Source organism: Montipora foliosa, chromosome 1 (genome assembly GCF_036669935.1).
Source record: "Montipora foliosa isolate CH-2021 chromosome 1, ASM3666993v2, whole genome shotgun sequence".
Classification (NCBI taxonomy): Eukaryota; Metazoa; Cnidaria; class Anthozoa; order Scleractinia; family Acroporidae; genus Montipora; species Montipora foliosa.
Genome location: NC_090869.1, coordinates 14910071 through 14925070, shown reverse-complemented (window position 1 = coordinate 14925070; position 15000 = coordinate 14910071). Strand labels below are relative to the sequence as shown.

Here is a 15000-nt window from a genome sequence, read left to right as displayed (position 1 = left end):
CGCCGAATCACGAGCAGTGCATAGAGAGGGCTCTTTATCGCACATTGTACAAATCAGCGATATGCTCAATGATGTTTCCGAATGGATCACTTTAATTTGTTTTGCTGACGCCACAACCACTCCTGTAGGTAGCTTTCGAACAGATCCACGGATGTTCCTGTACAAGGCATACTTCGTTTTACTCCCCACCATGTATTTTCAATGCGCTGCGTGTGGGTAAGCGTGTCTGGGTCAACGAAGTTTAGGCGATGGTTAACTCTGAGATGATGATAGCCCTCGTCTTGTAGGCAATCGTAAGCTTTCCACATGTCGCTCATCACGCGTGTTCCATGCAATATTTGAGCGCGGATAATTGGCAAGAGTGTCTCTTTATCCCTGCGCTCTACCGGGACAAGGAAGCAGGCCTTGGTTTCCCGGCAAATGCCACCAAAGACCCACTGTCCTTCGATGTAGCGACCTTTGTGATACTTCATCTTGCCAAACTTGGACTCATCAATCTCAACAGTTGTACCAGGACCGCCTATTGGCCTCGCATGTTGTTTCATTATTCTATCTGCACAAACCTCCCGGCAATAGTTATACCAATCTATCACCGTTTCTGTCGAGGTGGTTTCTTCATCTAACGCGGTTTCGTGCACTGCTTGTGTTGTGGTGAATTTATGCGCCCAAGCGTAAGTTAGGGCTAATATTTTTTCAAGGGAAAGCTTACTACCACTTAACCATGACTTCTGGCGGATTGAAGCTTGTCCATTGCAGTTTTTTCTAGAGCATCGCCAAACAAATCCATCCCCCGATGCAGTTCGTCTTTGCCATTTGAGTGCGTTTCCGCACTCAGGTTTAGGGCATTTCATTGACGACGAGAGTAGATTGTGCTCTTTGCACCACTCTATGCACCGCTCGTGATCGGCTAAAAGTCGGGATAGTTTCCATAAGTTTATATTTGATTCTTGAGAGGCGGCCATCATTTCAAAATTCACAGTTTGCTGAAAAGAGGGGTTAAGGTCGACTCAAAGATTTTATATTGCAATAAATCGTGCATAAAAAATTTCCCATATAGGATGCCCCAATCACAAGGAGGTATACTCTTCCGTGCAGTGCTCTTTTAAGTGTGCAGCACGGGGGATGAAAAAAACAAGCAATTCAGACATTCACAGATATGCTCGATTAACCTCCAAAAGAATTTTACTGGGTTCAACCTTAAGCCTAAAGGGCTACGGTTAGCATTATTAAGGGGTGACGTTGTTTCAAAAGAAGCAAAATCAGTGCATTTATTGGTGGTCGGCACGGCACGCGTATATAATTACTTATCATTGTTATGTAAATTGTCGTCCAGAATTCCAAAGAAATATCATTATCAAGGTGTGAATTAGCAACTTGACACGTTAGCTCAGTGGTCTAGAAGAGGGACAAGTAATCCAGAGGTTTACAGAGGTACGGAGTTCAAGGCAGACTGCGAGAGACTTCGAAAAAAAGACAGAAAAAGCCGAGCGGGATCTGGAGAAGACAGACAGGACAAAAGAATCGAAAGAGGAAAGCTGGGACGAAAAGAAAGAGAAACGTTGTGAGCAAAAAGGGCAAAGAAAAGAGAGAGGGTGAAAAAAGAGAGAGAGAGAATGAGATCCACTTTTGATCATCCCGTAAGTACAAATTAGCCATGTATATATTCGATTCCCTTGGGTATACGCATTGTTCTAGAAAACAATAGCGCGAATGAATAATTAATATATTCTGCATGCATAATGAAGTAGGGACCTGTACGGAAATCATTCCGGCAGTATTAACATAATAGTCCACAATGGTTTTAGTGCTATGAAATGGCAAATTACATACAGTAATTTATCAGCAAGTGGTGAAAGATTGATGTTGTCTATTATTAATTAACTGATATATTAGCAAGTGAAAATCACCTTTAGCTCCGCTAGAGAAACGTGAAAGATGCCAGCTATTGACTTCTCCACAATTTCTGCTAGTCCTTGAAAGTAATGTCTATCATTCGCCTTCAATAGAATGTCGTCTTCAACTATTCGTCGGATCAGAGCTCTTCTTGTCATTGGAATAAATTTACGGGGGACAAAATACTTTTTTCTGCCAGGCGTTTCTTGCTGAGAAACCTTGCTTTGGTCTCCGGAGTCTTTCTTTAAGCCCAAAACTGATGAGAATTTGAAAAGAGACGACGATGTTGCCCATCGGTGAATCACTGTCTTTTTCCAAGGGCATTTAGGTAGTAAAAGAGCTGTTTTCTTGCTGAGCGACTGCATTTTTCCAAGACAATTTTTGACTTCTTTCACATAGCTCCATGTATGTGACACATACTGTCATAATGGTGACATCCTTCGAGTTTCCCGCCAAAACTCTGCCTTCTCCAATTAAGGACCCCGTAGGTTCGAGGACATGAAATTTCCAAAAATCGTTTTTTGCAGAAATATTATGACTTAAAGTATCGATTAGTAAAAGATTTAAGTTCATCCAATTTTGTAAAAGCACATTTATAGCGTCGCGGCAAAATCTCGACTTGACCATGAGAGCTCCAGGTCGGCCGTAGAATATTGCCTAATGCACCAGTCAAATGAAACCTCCATCCTCCAGGCCTAGGGAAGGGTGGGGGTTTATAGAGTTGAACAACCATCTGTCCCCTGGGGGTGGTGCATTTGACTGATTTTGACTTGGGGCCCCGTCCCCAGGTGAGGCAAGAGTAACACTGGCATTCGAGTTTCAAATCAATCCAATCAAATAACTTTATTTATACACGGTTTTCTCGTCAGTACATATTTATGAATTACAATATTTACAAGGCTTATAATACCATCTATCTAAAACTACGAATAAATTAAGTAGTACTTACTTATGAATTACATTATTTACTTATGAAAATATTTACTGCTTATTTAATTACTTATTACGAATAAATAAGTAGTACTTACTTATGAATTAAAATATTTACTTATGAAAATATTTACTACTATTTGAAGTGGTACCATGACGAAAATCGCATCTTTCCTATCTAAGCCATTTTGAAACATAAACAAGTAGTCTGCGTGAGAAGAAAAATGCTGTTTACGTTTTTCAAATATCTCTTTTCCTTCCAGAGATATTCGAGTTTTTAAAATATGTAAATTAGGCAAGTGATGACGTCATACACTCAACCAAATTTTGTTCCAATATGATGAAAAGAGATATCTCAGCCAATTTGTATCAGAAATTTTTGATTTTATGCAGTAAGTCTCCACAATATGAGCTTAACAGTTCTGTTACCATGACATCATACTGGCTTCCAGACCTCCCCATATTATGAGCTTTTCTGGCCACCTTTGGCGTGCCATTTTGATATTTGCTAACAGCACTTCATATGCATGATCCAGCAAGCATATAAATATGGGGGGGGGGGGGGGTTCGAGGGATTCGAAAGAACCCCCCTTGAGGCCCAAATTTCTTTTTTTTTATTGTTGCCGACCTAACCGAACGCCGACTCTTGGATTGTCAGGATTGCGTTTGCGCTAGCCTATTCGAAATAAAGTATTTGTTGTTTTCACTGTTATGTTTTCGGAAAAAGCCTCTTATAACTCTTTGTACGACCAGATGCCGGAAGAGAGGTCTGAAGCGTACGAGCATTTTTATGAATCCTTCGAGTATGTCGTGTATGTTTTGGAAGTCATGGCACATAATCTACACCACGACGACTGTGCAGCCCAGTTCTATGGATGCTGGAACACAGCCACTAAGAGGGATGCCTCTGGACTACTACAAGCCATTACGAACTTTGAATTTGTCGTGACTTTTGTCATTGGATACCTCTACCTGTCGCACATGAGTGCTCTAACAACGAAGTTGCAACGGAAGACCAATGACATTTTCAAGCTTTCACGATGGTTTCGAGTGTGCTCAAGTCGTACCAGGACATGCGCGCCGATATGGACGAGATGTATGATGATCCGTATGAGAAGGCAATGGCAATGGCAGCTAAGGTGGGAGTGGCGCCAACAGCTCCCAGAGTTGCTGGCAGGCAAAGTCGTCGAGCCAACGCTCCAGCTCCAACAGCAAAGGAGTATTATCGGATCAACGTGGCTGCCCCATTTCTTGACCACATCATTTTGCAGCTAGGTGAGCGCTTCGATGCCGTCACCGTCCAAGCCTCAAGGCTGCTTGCTTTGGTTCCCTCTGTAATGAACGAGAATCAAACGAAGTCGCAAGAGTTACAAGGGGTCGTTGATATGTACAAGGACGATCTTCCATCTCCACAGCTCTTCCCGGCAGAATTTCGGCGGTGGAGAATCAAGTATGCAGAGGAGGAAGAGCTCCCGGGCTCGTGTACCACAGCCCTGAAGCAGTGCGACGACGACGAATTTCCCAACGTATTCACTCTGCGGCTCAAAATACTATCCACTTTGCCCGTAACTAGCTGCGAGTGCGAAAGGTCCTTCAGCGCGATGCGAAGGTTAAACACCTATATGCGATGCACGATGAGCGAGAACAGATTAGAGTCACTTGCACTTATGCATATCCATTACGACATGCAAATAGACCTTGAAGAAGTGGTGGAGCTTTTTGCTACCATGCATCCGCAAATGGTACAGCTATCAAATTTGCTGTGACACTTAATGTTACTGTGGCCCCTTGTTGTGATACGGACTGTTAGTGTTATACCAATAATTGCACTAGCTTATTGTATAGTAGCAAGAGAAAATGAGGGGACAGAGAAGGAGGCTCCCGGTCCAGCCCTTGGGATATGTCATGTCCACGAAAGTTATTTTTAGACGAGCGGAAGTCTTCCGAGACGTCCGCATGCAGGCCAACCTCGGTCCGATGTTTGAAAGAAAATATATATTCATCAGCCTTCCACGTGCTCCATCATTTTCTCTTTTCACTAAGAACCTGAGAGCGAAGCAAGACTGCATGCGGACGTCTCGGAAGACAGACTTCCCCTAGAACAAAGACTTCCGCTCGTCTAAAAATAACTTTCGTGGTCATAACATATCCCGGCCAACGCCTTGAGCCTCCCTCTCTGTCCCCTCATTTTCTCTTGATAGTAGGGAATTAAGGGACTTACAATACTAGAGCGATCCAAACTGACGTTTGATTAAAAGCGCTTTTTCTTCCCTACCCCCACCCTAAGCTAAACGGTTTTCGCCAGACAAATGGATACGAATCCCCCTTGAAATACTCCAGCTACGGGCCTGAGTAAGGTACCGGTAGTTGTGCTCGACTGGACAAGCTTGCGACTTCACTTGACCTTAATAAAGGGATTATTATTGATATTACTGTAACGGATAAACGAATTGTCCTAGGAAAACTCTAAAGATTTTGTGGAGAGACTACTGAACGGTGAAGTAAATAAGACATGGCCAGAGAACTTTGTGAGAAGACAAAAGCTAACTCATTTTGGTCATCTGAAAAGGAGTGGGCTACTGAACATCGTGCTATTCTTACTAAAAAGTCTGTTAATAACCTTTTCATGCACTCGCCTCGCTGTTTATTCAGTTGTAGTTTACATAATAGAGGGAAAGCGATGAACGGCAAGAAGAACAAAAAGATATTCAGCATCTTTTGATGAGCCAATAACAGAAGCTGTAAGATTAGCGTTAGATAGAGAGCGTTTCTGAAGCTACGCGGGCCAATGAGGCAGCAATTGCTGAAGTGACGTACTGAAAACAGAGAATTTACGGACAAGCAAAATCAAGGATTAATCGGCAAGTGATAAGTCGAGGGCGATTACGGCTACATTTCGTTCAAAGACATGAGTATTTCCATCTTGAATAAAGTTTATTGAGATAATTCAGTTTGTGGTGAAGCCCCGCTTTTCAATTACACACGACTGTTTGAAGATCGGGTGGCATAATCATAATAACAATTCTCCGAGTCCCTCGCGGTGATGTTGAAGTATTTCTTTTCTCAGAAATGAAGCTTTGTTGGTGGGAGTCCTACATTATTTACAACCTTATTATTCAAACCTTGGAGTACTGAATCCATGTAATTGATGAAAGGATTCAAATTTTGAGCAGATGTTTTTCCAAGTTTTCCTACAAACACCTGTCATTGGAGGTTTTGCATCAACAATCAACAAGTGGCGATACGAGCTTCGTATTGTTAAGCACTTTTCCATGTTGAGAAGGTAAACGTAAAGGGAGGCTCATGAAAAAGAAAGGAAAAAGAAAAACTCGCTTTTTCGTGTGCATGGGCTGTACATTGTCTATTGTTGTGTGACAGGAGAAATTCACTTCCGGTTTCATTAATGCATGTGCGCATGCGTAATGTCACACGCGAGTTATGAAATGAAATAACACAGAACGATTTGAAAGGCGTGTTTTTTTGTGTTCGTCTTGGAAAGTGCATTTGAACGGAATATTCCTCCTTAACGATGGGTTGGTAATTTATTCGTATTTCGCAGTGAAGAGTTGTACTATATTTGGCATTGTGGGTGTTTTGTGGCTTAATTCGGTCGAAGAGTTTTCGGTTGTGCGGGAAACTTTTGCCTGTTTGGGATTGTGTCTGGCTTGGGGGAGTACCACAGCTCACCAGATAGTGGTGAACATTCTTCCATCATTAATTTAAAACGTTTCGGTTCCTCATGCACTAATGTAAACTTTCTTTTGCCTTCTATCCCTGACGAATGAACTCCGTGTCGATACAATGGCTGCAATAAAAAAATCTCCGTCCAAAGCGGTAAGTGCATGCATTTGTTACCCATCGTGCCGATTTCTCTTGTGTGCTGTTTTGTTAGACTGTTTTTGTTTCCTCGTTCTGTTTTACAGAGTGCTAAAGGAATGGAGGGCTATGTTGGATTTGCGAATCTTCCAAATCAAGTATTTCGCAAAAGTGTCAAGAAAGGATTTGAATTCACCGTTATGGTCGTAGGTAAGTCGCATCATTCCTAGCCCTAGCTACTCGCATTAATTTGAGCGGAAGAGAAATGTCTTCAACAAAACATATTGTTGTTGCGGGCATTTCATTTTAACCGGTCTTTAAAATCGAAACTTGTCAGGCATACTCAAGTTGGAGTAAATTGGGGATGTTTTTGAAAAAATACCAACTTTTATTTATTTTCTAACAAAGAGTAAAACTTGGCTAACTTCATAACGTACTCTTTGTGAATTCTCAAGCGTGGAATGGAAGACTATTTCCTTCTGTCAGCGAACGATTTCCCCTTCTGTTGAAGCTGATTGAAGCGCGTGGCACGTATTTCATCTCGTTTATTGTGGATTTAAATCGCGGCTTTGTCAAAACTGCTTTAGGTATTTCCTATTTAAAGTGTATTATGAATGAACGATCGATGGGAGATTGCCATAATCCCTGTATAAGTTTCATTTACTTGCTTGTTCGTCAATATAAGCTTCACCCCGCCTTCAAAAGTGAAGTTATAACTGGTCATTTCACGCTTATGCAATACGTATATTTTTGTTTTGTTGTAAGCTAAGATTTAACTTGTCTTCCGGTTGGCGCCTTGACCGGCCAACTCACGTTAGTTTATTCATGTAAAGACGAATTGAGATCTGACATGTTGGCTTAAATTACAGATCAATGCTAATCGGTGTTGAAGTAAATTTTTGGTCAGAGCTGGGGTTTTTCATTTTCGAATGATAATATTGCATGCGATTGAATGCAGATAACTTTGTTTGTCTGGATATTTAAAAACCTCACATCCATGAAGAAGTGTTTGTATTGCAGTGAGACCTGTTGCCAAATTTATCAATTTATTTTACCGCTGCATTTTGCGTGTTGTACTTGCTTCTTTGATAACCAGAGGTCACTCTAATCAATATTTCACAGTTTCCTGCGCATTTAATCGGCTCTTGATATTTATGTTTCATAGAAGAACTGGCAAGCTTGCAATTTTCTACCACGCAAATTAGGAGTCGATCACACTTTCAAAATGACGCCAAGCCAGATCCCAACGTTTGCCTCCAAATTGATTAATTGTACCACATGCAGGTGTAGTCACCCACACGGTTTGTTGAAAGAAGCAAGTTTAATTATTAACTCTGAAAAAAAGAGGAGTGGATCAGGATGAATTACACAGGACCATGGAGTTTCAAAATATTTGAATTCTCCTTTGAACCAAGGGTGCATCTAGATCTAATTTCGCTTCTCAAAATATTTTCCTTTGTTAAGAGTTGCATTTCTTTGAAGAGAAACACTTGAGACGTTTGTGTCAGGGCGTCTGAGTAAACACAAATTAAACCAGCTTTAGGTATTTTATTTGCAATTGTTTAAATTTTCTCATTTCAAAATTATTTCTCCTTTCATTTTTCCAGTGCAAGGAAATTAAAGTTGGCCATATCCAAAACAATTTGCAGTTTTCTAAACATTCTGCCTGTTTTGTACAACCTTTTTTAATTTCTTTTTGATTCACCACTCTGGCCTGTTTTTGCAATTATAATAAATTGTTTGTTGTAATCTGCCATTCTATTGTCTCATCCCATTGCAGGTAACAAAATTCCTTGTTTTTTGTGATCTTCTTTTGGCAGCAAGCTCAATGAACTTCTTAATTTAAAGATTTTTCTTAAGCTTAAATATTAACATATTTTTCTTGAAGGGGTAAAATGGGAGCTGGGATTGACCTGATTTTTTGGTGGGAAAATGAGATTCAATTACTGGGACTGGGATTTTGTTAATGGGAATGAGTCCTTGGCGAGAATGGGATTTGCCGTAGGGTAATTCCACAATATTTTGCATGCCACGGAGGGGACATCTCAGAAAACAATACCATAAATAGCTCCTTTTGCCAAATTTAGTTTAGTTCACTGTGGACTTGTAATGATTAAATAACTGATGACTCTTCTTTATCAAATCCTTTCAAAATTGTTTTTGTCACATCTGGCAAGATTTAGTCCTTTATTCAATCTGTCACGGAGGGGACCAGAAAACCAAAGAAAATTGAAATTTAAGAACTAGGCTAAAAATCCTGTGAATGTAAACCGGCAGCAACAACACTTAAGTGCACATTTGATTTTTATGTTAATCAACAATTAAACTGCATTGATGGAAAAGACATTCTTGCTCTCTGATACAGCACAGATAATAATGAATGATCACGGTTATTGTCACAGAGGGGACTGTCACGGAGGGTACCTCTTGTCTAATAGATAGCGGTCATTAATAGCCACCCTGCAATCTTCTCTGTAGCAAAGTGTTTAAGTAAAACAATGATACTAGACTTGTCTAGTGTTATATCCAAAACCTTCTTGAGGTGTATTATATATACATGTATCTGTAAAAATGTTGCACACTCTTAATAATGCATTCCTTCTCAAACAGGGTCACCTTCTGATTATTTTTGTTTTATTTTATTTAGAAATATTAGGTTCTGACAAGCTAGGCAATTGAAAAAGACAACACTGTACTGTAATGTAAGGCTCATTAAGACCTTGTCCTAACAAAGACAAGACACTTTTCAATCTGCAACTTCCATGAAGTCTTATAAAGTCTTGTATAATCTGAAAATACAAACAGCTCAGATACATCAATAATTTAAGTGTCTCTCTCTCAACAATGACTGAACACAGAATTGAGGTGATAATTTTTTTTCCTGAAAGTATTGACCTCATTTATGCATGTACAGATGTAACTACCAGTACAATCATGTAAGATGATTTTGAATGTAAGTTGTTGATTGAATGAAAGTGCCGTACATCAAAAAAGGCCAGAATAACTTCTGAACATAACTTGCCAGACAGTCAATTGTATATGATGTACACTGTTCTATGAAAGCAAATGTCAGTGTACATTTTACCATGCTAGTAGAATATAAAATTATGGACCTATGCAGATCTTCCACGTTGTGTACAAACATGACTTGTATGAATGGTGTAATTTAGAATGGTGTAGTTTTACTAGCAATGGCTAATGTGATAAAATTTTGTACAGTCAAGATTACTTCCAGCATATTTTTCAGACAGTTTCATGTTACCACTAGTCCAAGTTTCTTTATTAGCATGCACTGCTTAAAGTTTGTGCTGCTTTCTAATGAAAAGGTGCACTTTCTCAACCTCACGCTGAGTTGAAATAGTAAAAGGGTGATCGCCCACAAGTAAGACAGGACCATAAAAAATGCAACTACAGTGTACCCTGTCCACATCATCAGTTCTTGGCCAGTCATAGGTGGTGGAGCCTTTGCTGTGCAAGAATTTAACTTCAACAAAGCTGTCTGCTACAGAAATCACTCTTCCAAAATAGAAGGTGGTTACATAGTCAACTGCGTAATACCTCCCTACCTGAACTCCATGATACTTACAAATGCATACCTCATGGTCAAATGCAGATGATGGTATGACCTGCCATGGGGTGGCCGGAATTCTGCAAACTTGGATTTGCCAATCTGAACATTTCTTTCTTTCTTGAAAAGCTCATGCACTTCTCCAATTTTAAACAATAGCAACCTCTTTTGCCTGTGTTCCCTTTTACCATCAACTAGTTTGACAGACACATAATCTTTCTTCCCTGGAAGCATTCTGCTGATGTCCTCTCTTAAATAGAAATTCTACACCTGTTGTATCTCATCATCAGTGAGAGCATCACATCTTTTCTTTCTGTCCTTGCTGTACTCTTTTCTTCGCTTAAAGTTGTTGTCACACAAATCCACGACCGCCTTCTGTTTTCTTGGGGAAAGATCTTGAACAATCGTTGCTAACACTTGCACTTTTCTTTCAGGGCATTTTAGCAGGTGCTTCTTTGCTCTACTGAGTGCTTTTCCAAACGTCTGAGGGCTTACTTGAGTACAAGTTTTGCCTGTTTTCTTGATCAAGTCTGCTATTTTTTTTCCTTTGCCTTCTTTTCTTCTCTGGCTCTCAAAACTTCAGGCTGATTGGCTTTCTTCTTCAAATAATCGTTTTTCTTTCTTTCTCTGTCCTTCTTTTTAACCACCTCATACTTTTCTTCATTTTCCCTCAGTCTTTCCCTGTACAGTATTTCTTTGTCCTCTCTTTGCTTGAACTCATTTTGAACTGCTCAACAACTGCTCTTTATTACGAATAATTCATGAGAACTTAATAAATCCAATATTTCCACTGATTAACTGCACATTTTGGCTAAGTTAAGTATTATTGTTCTTTGTGTGAGGAGATTATGGATGATTAAAACAGTTTATCTTCAATAGCAGTAATTTCTCTTTCAAAATAATAATTCTTCCTCCAAGAAATATATGTCCGTTCTGGACAGTAAAGTCCCTTCCGTGTCAAAAAAGTCCCCTCTGTGACAAAAAGATCCCCTCCGTGACAATTTTTGGTAAAAAAAAATGTCCCCTCTGTGACAGAACAGTCCCCTCTGTGACACAAAGTCCCCTCTGTGACAAAAAGATCCCCTCCGTGACATTGAAAGTTTTCACACCTATCCTAAGAAAAGAGAAATAGAAGAACTCCTCCACACCTTGTAAGTTTGTCAGCCCATACTTCAACTGTTAACAGAATTTTGTACAATTATTACCAATTGCTTTGAAGAGATAATAATTTTTATCCCTATTTTTGTCACAGAGGGGACAATTCAATTTTGGACATAGGCTTTGATCTCTTTCTTCAGACAAAATCAGGGAGAAATCATTAACTTAAACAGTCTAAGTAAATAAGTAAATGTCCTGAAAGTTTTTGCTAGATTTCCTCTCAAGATAGATTTCCCATGGTCATTTGTGCATGTCCCCTCTGTGACAGCCAAACTGGATGAATTGATTAATTAATGATAATTTATGCCATGAAATCATTCCGCTGACAACCAAAAAGTACAATTTCATAACAATCTATCTTATAATGAGTCTAGATATACAGTTATACTGTCCTTTAAGTGAATGCTAATTTTTACAAGTGTATGTCTCAATTACCGTGGAATTACCCCGTAAATTATCAGAGGTTGTCACGTATTAGTTCTGCTCAAAATTCCTGATATCAAATATTTCATGTGGTCTTCTTGCATTCCTTGTCACTTCCATATGAGAGTGAGGACCTTCCTGATGCCAACAGACGTATTTTTGAACCTCAAAGCCCCCTACCCACCACATCCCTACATCTAATACGGCTTGACTAGCACAAATTGAACCCACTGTCACTGACTCATGCAAAAAGAAGAACCTCAGATAAGGTATTGGACAAGGTGCCATTACTGGTAAATGTGTCAGGGACAGGAACTGAAAGGTCCCTACTGATTTGCAAGATCTTCACCCCAGTGATTGTTGTGAGTCTAGTGAAGAGGGCAGAGAAATGGGAGACTACACTGTTCAGAATGCTTCTACATGTATGTGCCAGGTGATAGCAGGCCTCTTTCAGTGGACACTTTGGGAATGAATCCCATGCAGTATATTGTACCTCACACTGTCTTTATGATCTCAAGTTTCATTTTGAGACTTATTATTAACTGCTTCATACAACATATCAATGCTCTAAAATTATATTTTGCCTATCATAACTCCCGCTGGGATTTTAGTAGGAGTGCCCCCTCCCCCCCTCTCCTCCTCCCCTCTTCCCTTCATGACCCTCTTTCTTCAAAGCTCACAATAATATTTTTAAAATATTGAGATAAAAATAACTTACATTCTTTGTACAAAGTGAAATACAAGCAATATTCTCTGAAAGAGATTTATGATTTATATTGGTGTAAGGCAATTTCTGTCCTTTTATTACTACATGTAGATGTAGGATGCTATTGTACGTACATGTAATGCAGCAAACTGGAAATTATATTTGACATTGATATTAGTTTTGCTGTAAATTTATACATTGTTCTGATGGACATTGCCAAAATGCACCCTGTAGATTCTTTAGATATTGCCTCCCGATTTGAACAGCCTTTTACCTCAAAATTCTTTTTATTTGGCAAAAGTCAACTTGAAGGGTTATTACCAGGCCTAGGAAGAAGTTAACTTGCCCATTGGGCAAGCCAAGTTCTTGGCCCACTTAGGCACCTGGAGTGCTTCCTTCCCTTGCCTAGGTTTATTAAATAATTATTTTTGTAGTTACAAGCAGAAAAATATTGTAACTTTTTTTGTCTCCTCACTCCAGACATATAATTTTTTAAATACTTCAAATTATTGACTAATTGAGGGCTGGAGTATTGGCTAAGTGGTCTGAAAAAGTTGCTCCTCCAAGCATGAAATCTACTTGTCTTGGATGTGAGTTTTCTCAAATGCTGGCTAAAATGAACATCTATGTGAACTCTGAGTCTTTTCAGAGACTTAGCCGCGTGCCGGTGGCTCAGTTGGTTGAGCATCGGGCTGTCATTCGGGAGGTTCAGGGTTCAAACCCTGGCCGGATGAACACTCAGGATCTTAAAATAACTGAGGAAAAGTGAATGAGAAGACTTTCAAGTGTTCTCAGACAAGGACTATAAATGATTGGCCCTGTCTCACAAATATCTTCTATGTTTGTAAGTTCCCTGTGGGACGTTAAAAAACCCACACACTATTCAAAAAAATAGGGGATGAAGTCCTCAGTGTTGTGGCTGTCCTGTTCTCTCCAGCAGAAGTGGCCGGCTTGGCAGTGATGTCTCTAAAAGATTTAATACTTAGGCGTATGAGGCCACCTAAGCAGAAACAGCCATAAGTCAAAAAGGGACTTTGCAAAGTGCTGGAACATATAGAATGGTGATATAGATAGATATTATGCTTTGACCCATGGCCGAAAGAGAGGGAGTGCTGTCACAGTGGGTCTATCCCTGAAAGGCTGTCATAAACTTCTTTGCATTGCAGTTGAAATTAATTTTACCAATTGAAATAGTTTGTGATAATAATTATTATTACCGGTATTATCCTCTCAGCGATACACCTAGCACGCCTCTACTTGTAACTAGCTTGGTCTCCTGGTTCTGTTAGGTTTTAATTTTTTGAATTTCAAATTGAAAAAAGTGAAACGTGTTTGCTATAGAGTCTATAGGTAAATGGTCTATAAGTAAATGGAGTAAGTTACGGGCACTTAAAGTTGAAAATTGAAAAATAAAATGTATTAATTATTATTTTAGTTGGCATTTTTGCAAATGTTGGCATCTCAGAACAAGTTTGTGAGGTCATCTGCTGAGGGATCTACCCTATACCTCTAAATAACTTGATGATGGAAAAAGGTCTCCTGGTTTTGTTATGTTTTGCTGTGTATTAAAAGGGAAATTTCAAAGTGAAAAGAGCAAAATGTGTGCTATAGGTGAAGGGATTTATCTTTGCAAAGAAAACTATTTGAGGTGGAAGAGTGGGAAATAAATTAGGGGGCCTTACTGAACACACAGACAAAAAGGTAACAGTGGATTCTGAAGAACAATACCTTAGGAAGAAAAGTTTTCATACAGTTAACACAATAACAACAACTTTATTACCCTTTTCCCTAACAGAACAAATTTGTAATGAAGAAAATTAAATTATAAAAAGATTAATGGCTACCTTAATAACTGTGAAAGCTAATGAAAGAAGGAAGCCAAAGTGAAAAAGTCTAATTTGAAAGACAGGTTGGACACACAAGTATAACACACACAACAGAACAAAACTACAGTACTGTACAATCGGCTACCAAACTATCTACCTACCTATCTAAAACCATAACTTACACTTAGTCCTTAATGCAGCAAATAAATCATAAAGAAAGAAGGCACATTGTCACATTCAAAGAGAAAATTTATTTGATAATGAAAACTGTTGAAATTCGGCCCTCTTGTCAGATAACTGATCGATTTTAGTGTTTAAGGGCAATAATTTTGCATCAAGGACATCTTCAAGCAATTTCTTCGTAAGGGGCTCGTCCCCCAAGTTATTAGAAACTTCAAACACTTAAACACAGATTGTAAACAAATGGGAAAAAAGTCTACAAATTTACAGAGCAAGAAAGAACTCCTCTTTACTTTCCAACCGCTGACCTGACACCAATATCAGTACCAGTGTTGTATGGCATCACTGCTCTCTCTCGAGCTCCCCAAGTGTCAATGTTGTTTGCTTGGCATTGTGACTGACCCAGGTTGCTCAAAGCTTGGTTAGATCTATTTTAAATGATAAATTTTGTAGTCTATCACAATATTACATTTCTGTCATTCTTCAAGGTTTGAGTTTAA

General features: G+C 39.3%; 2 protein-coding genes and 1 pseudogene across 3 annotated transcripts in view; 2 read left to right on the top strand and 1 right to left on the bottom strand.

Annotated features, from left to right (window-relative positions):
- The window catches only part of LOC137990820 (transmembrane protein 143-like), an 8905-nt gene extending 6576 nt beyond the window's left edge, over positions 1-2329 (bottom strand). Inside the window, exon 1 of the mRNA XM_068835930.1 lies at positions 1908-2329. Coding sequence (XP_068692031.1) covers positions 1908-2258 — 351 coding nt within the window. The 5' untranslated portion in view covers positions 2259-2329. The remainder of the gene's footprint in view (positions 1-1907) is intronic.
- A 1247-nt stretch (positions 2330-3576) lies between these two features.
- LOC138010142 (52 kDa repressor of the inhibitor of the protein kinase-like) lies at positions 3577-4589 on the top strand (annotated as a pseudogene).
- A 1921-nt stretch (positions 4590-6510) lies between these two features.
- Positions 6511-15000, top strand: part of LOC137990827 (septin-7-like) — a 23310-nt gene continuing 14820 nt past the window's right edge. Inside the window, exons 1-2 of one of the 2 annotated variants that reach the window (XM_068835945.1) lie at positions 6511-6657; positions 6747-6849. In XM_068835945.1, coding sequence (XP_068692046.1) covers positions 6625-6657; positions 6747-6849 — 136 coding nt within the window. In that variant the 5' untranslated portion in view covers positions 6511-6624. The remainder of the gene's footprint in view (positions 6658-6746; positions 6850-15000) is intronic. The other variant, XM_068835941.1, reaches the window with a different exon arrangement.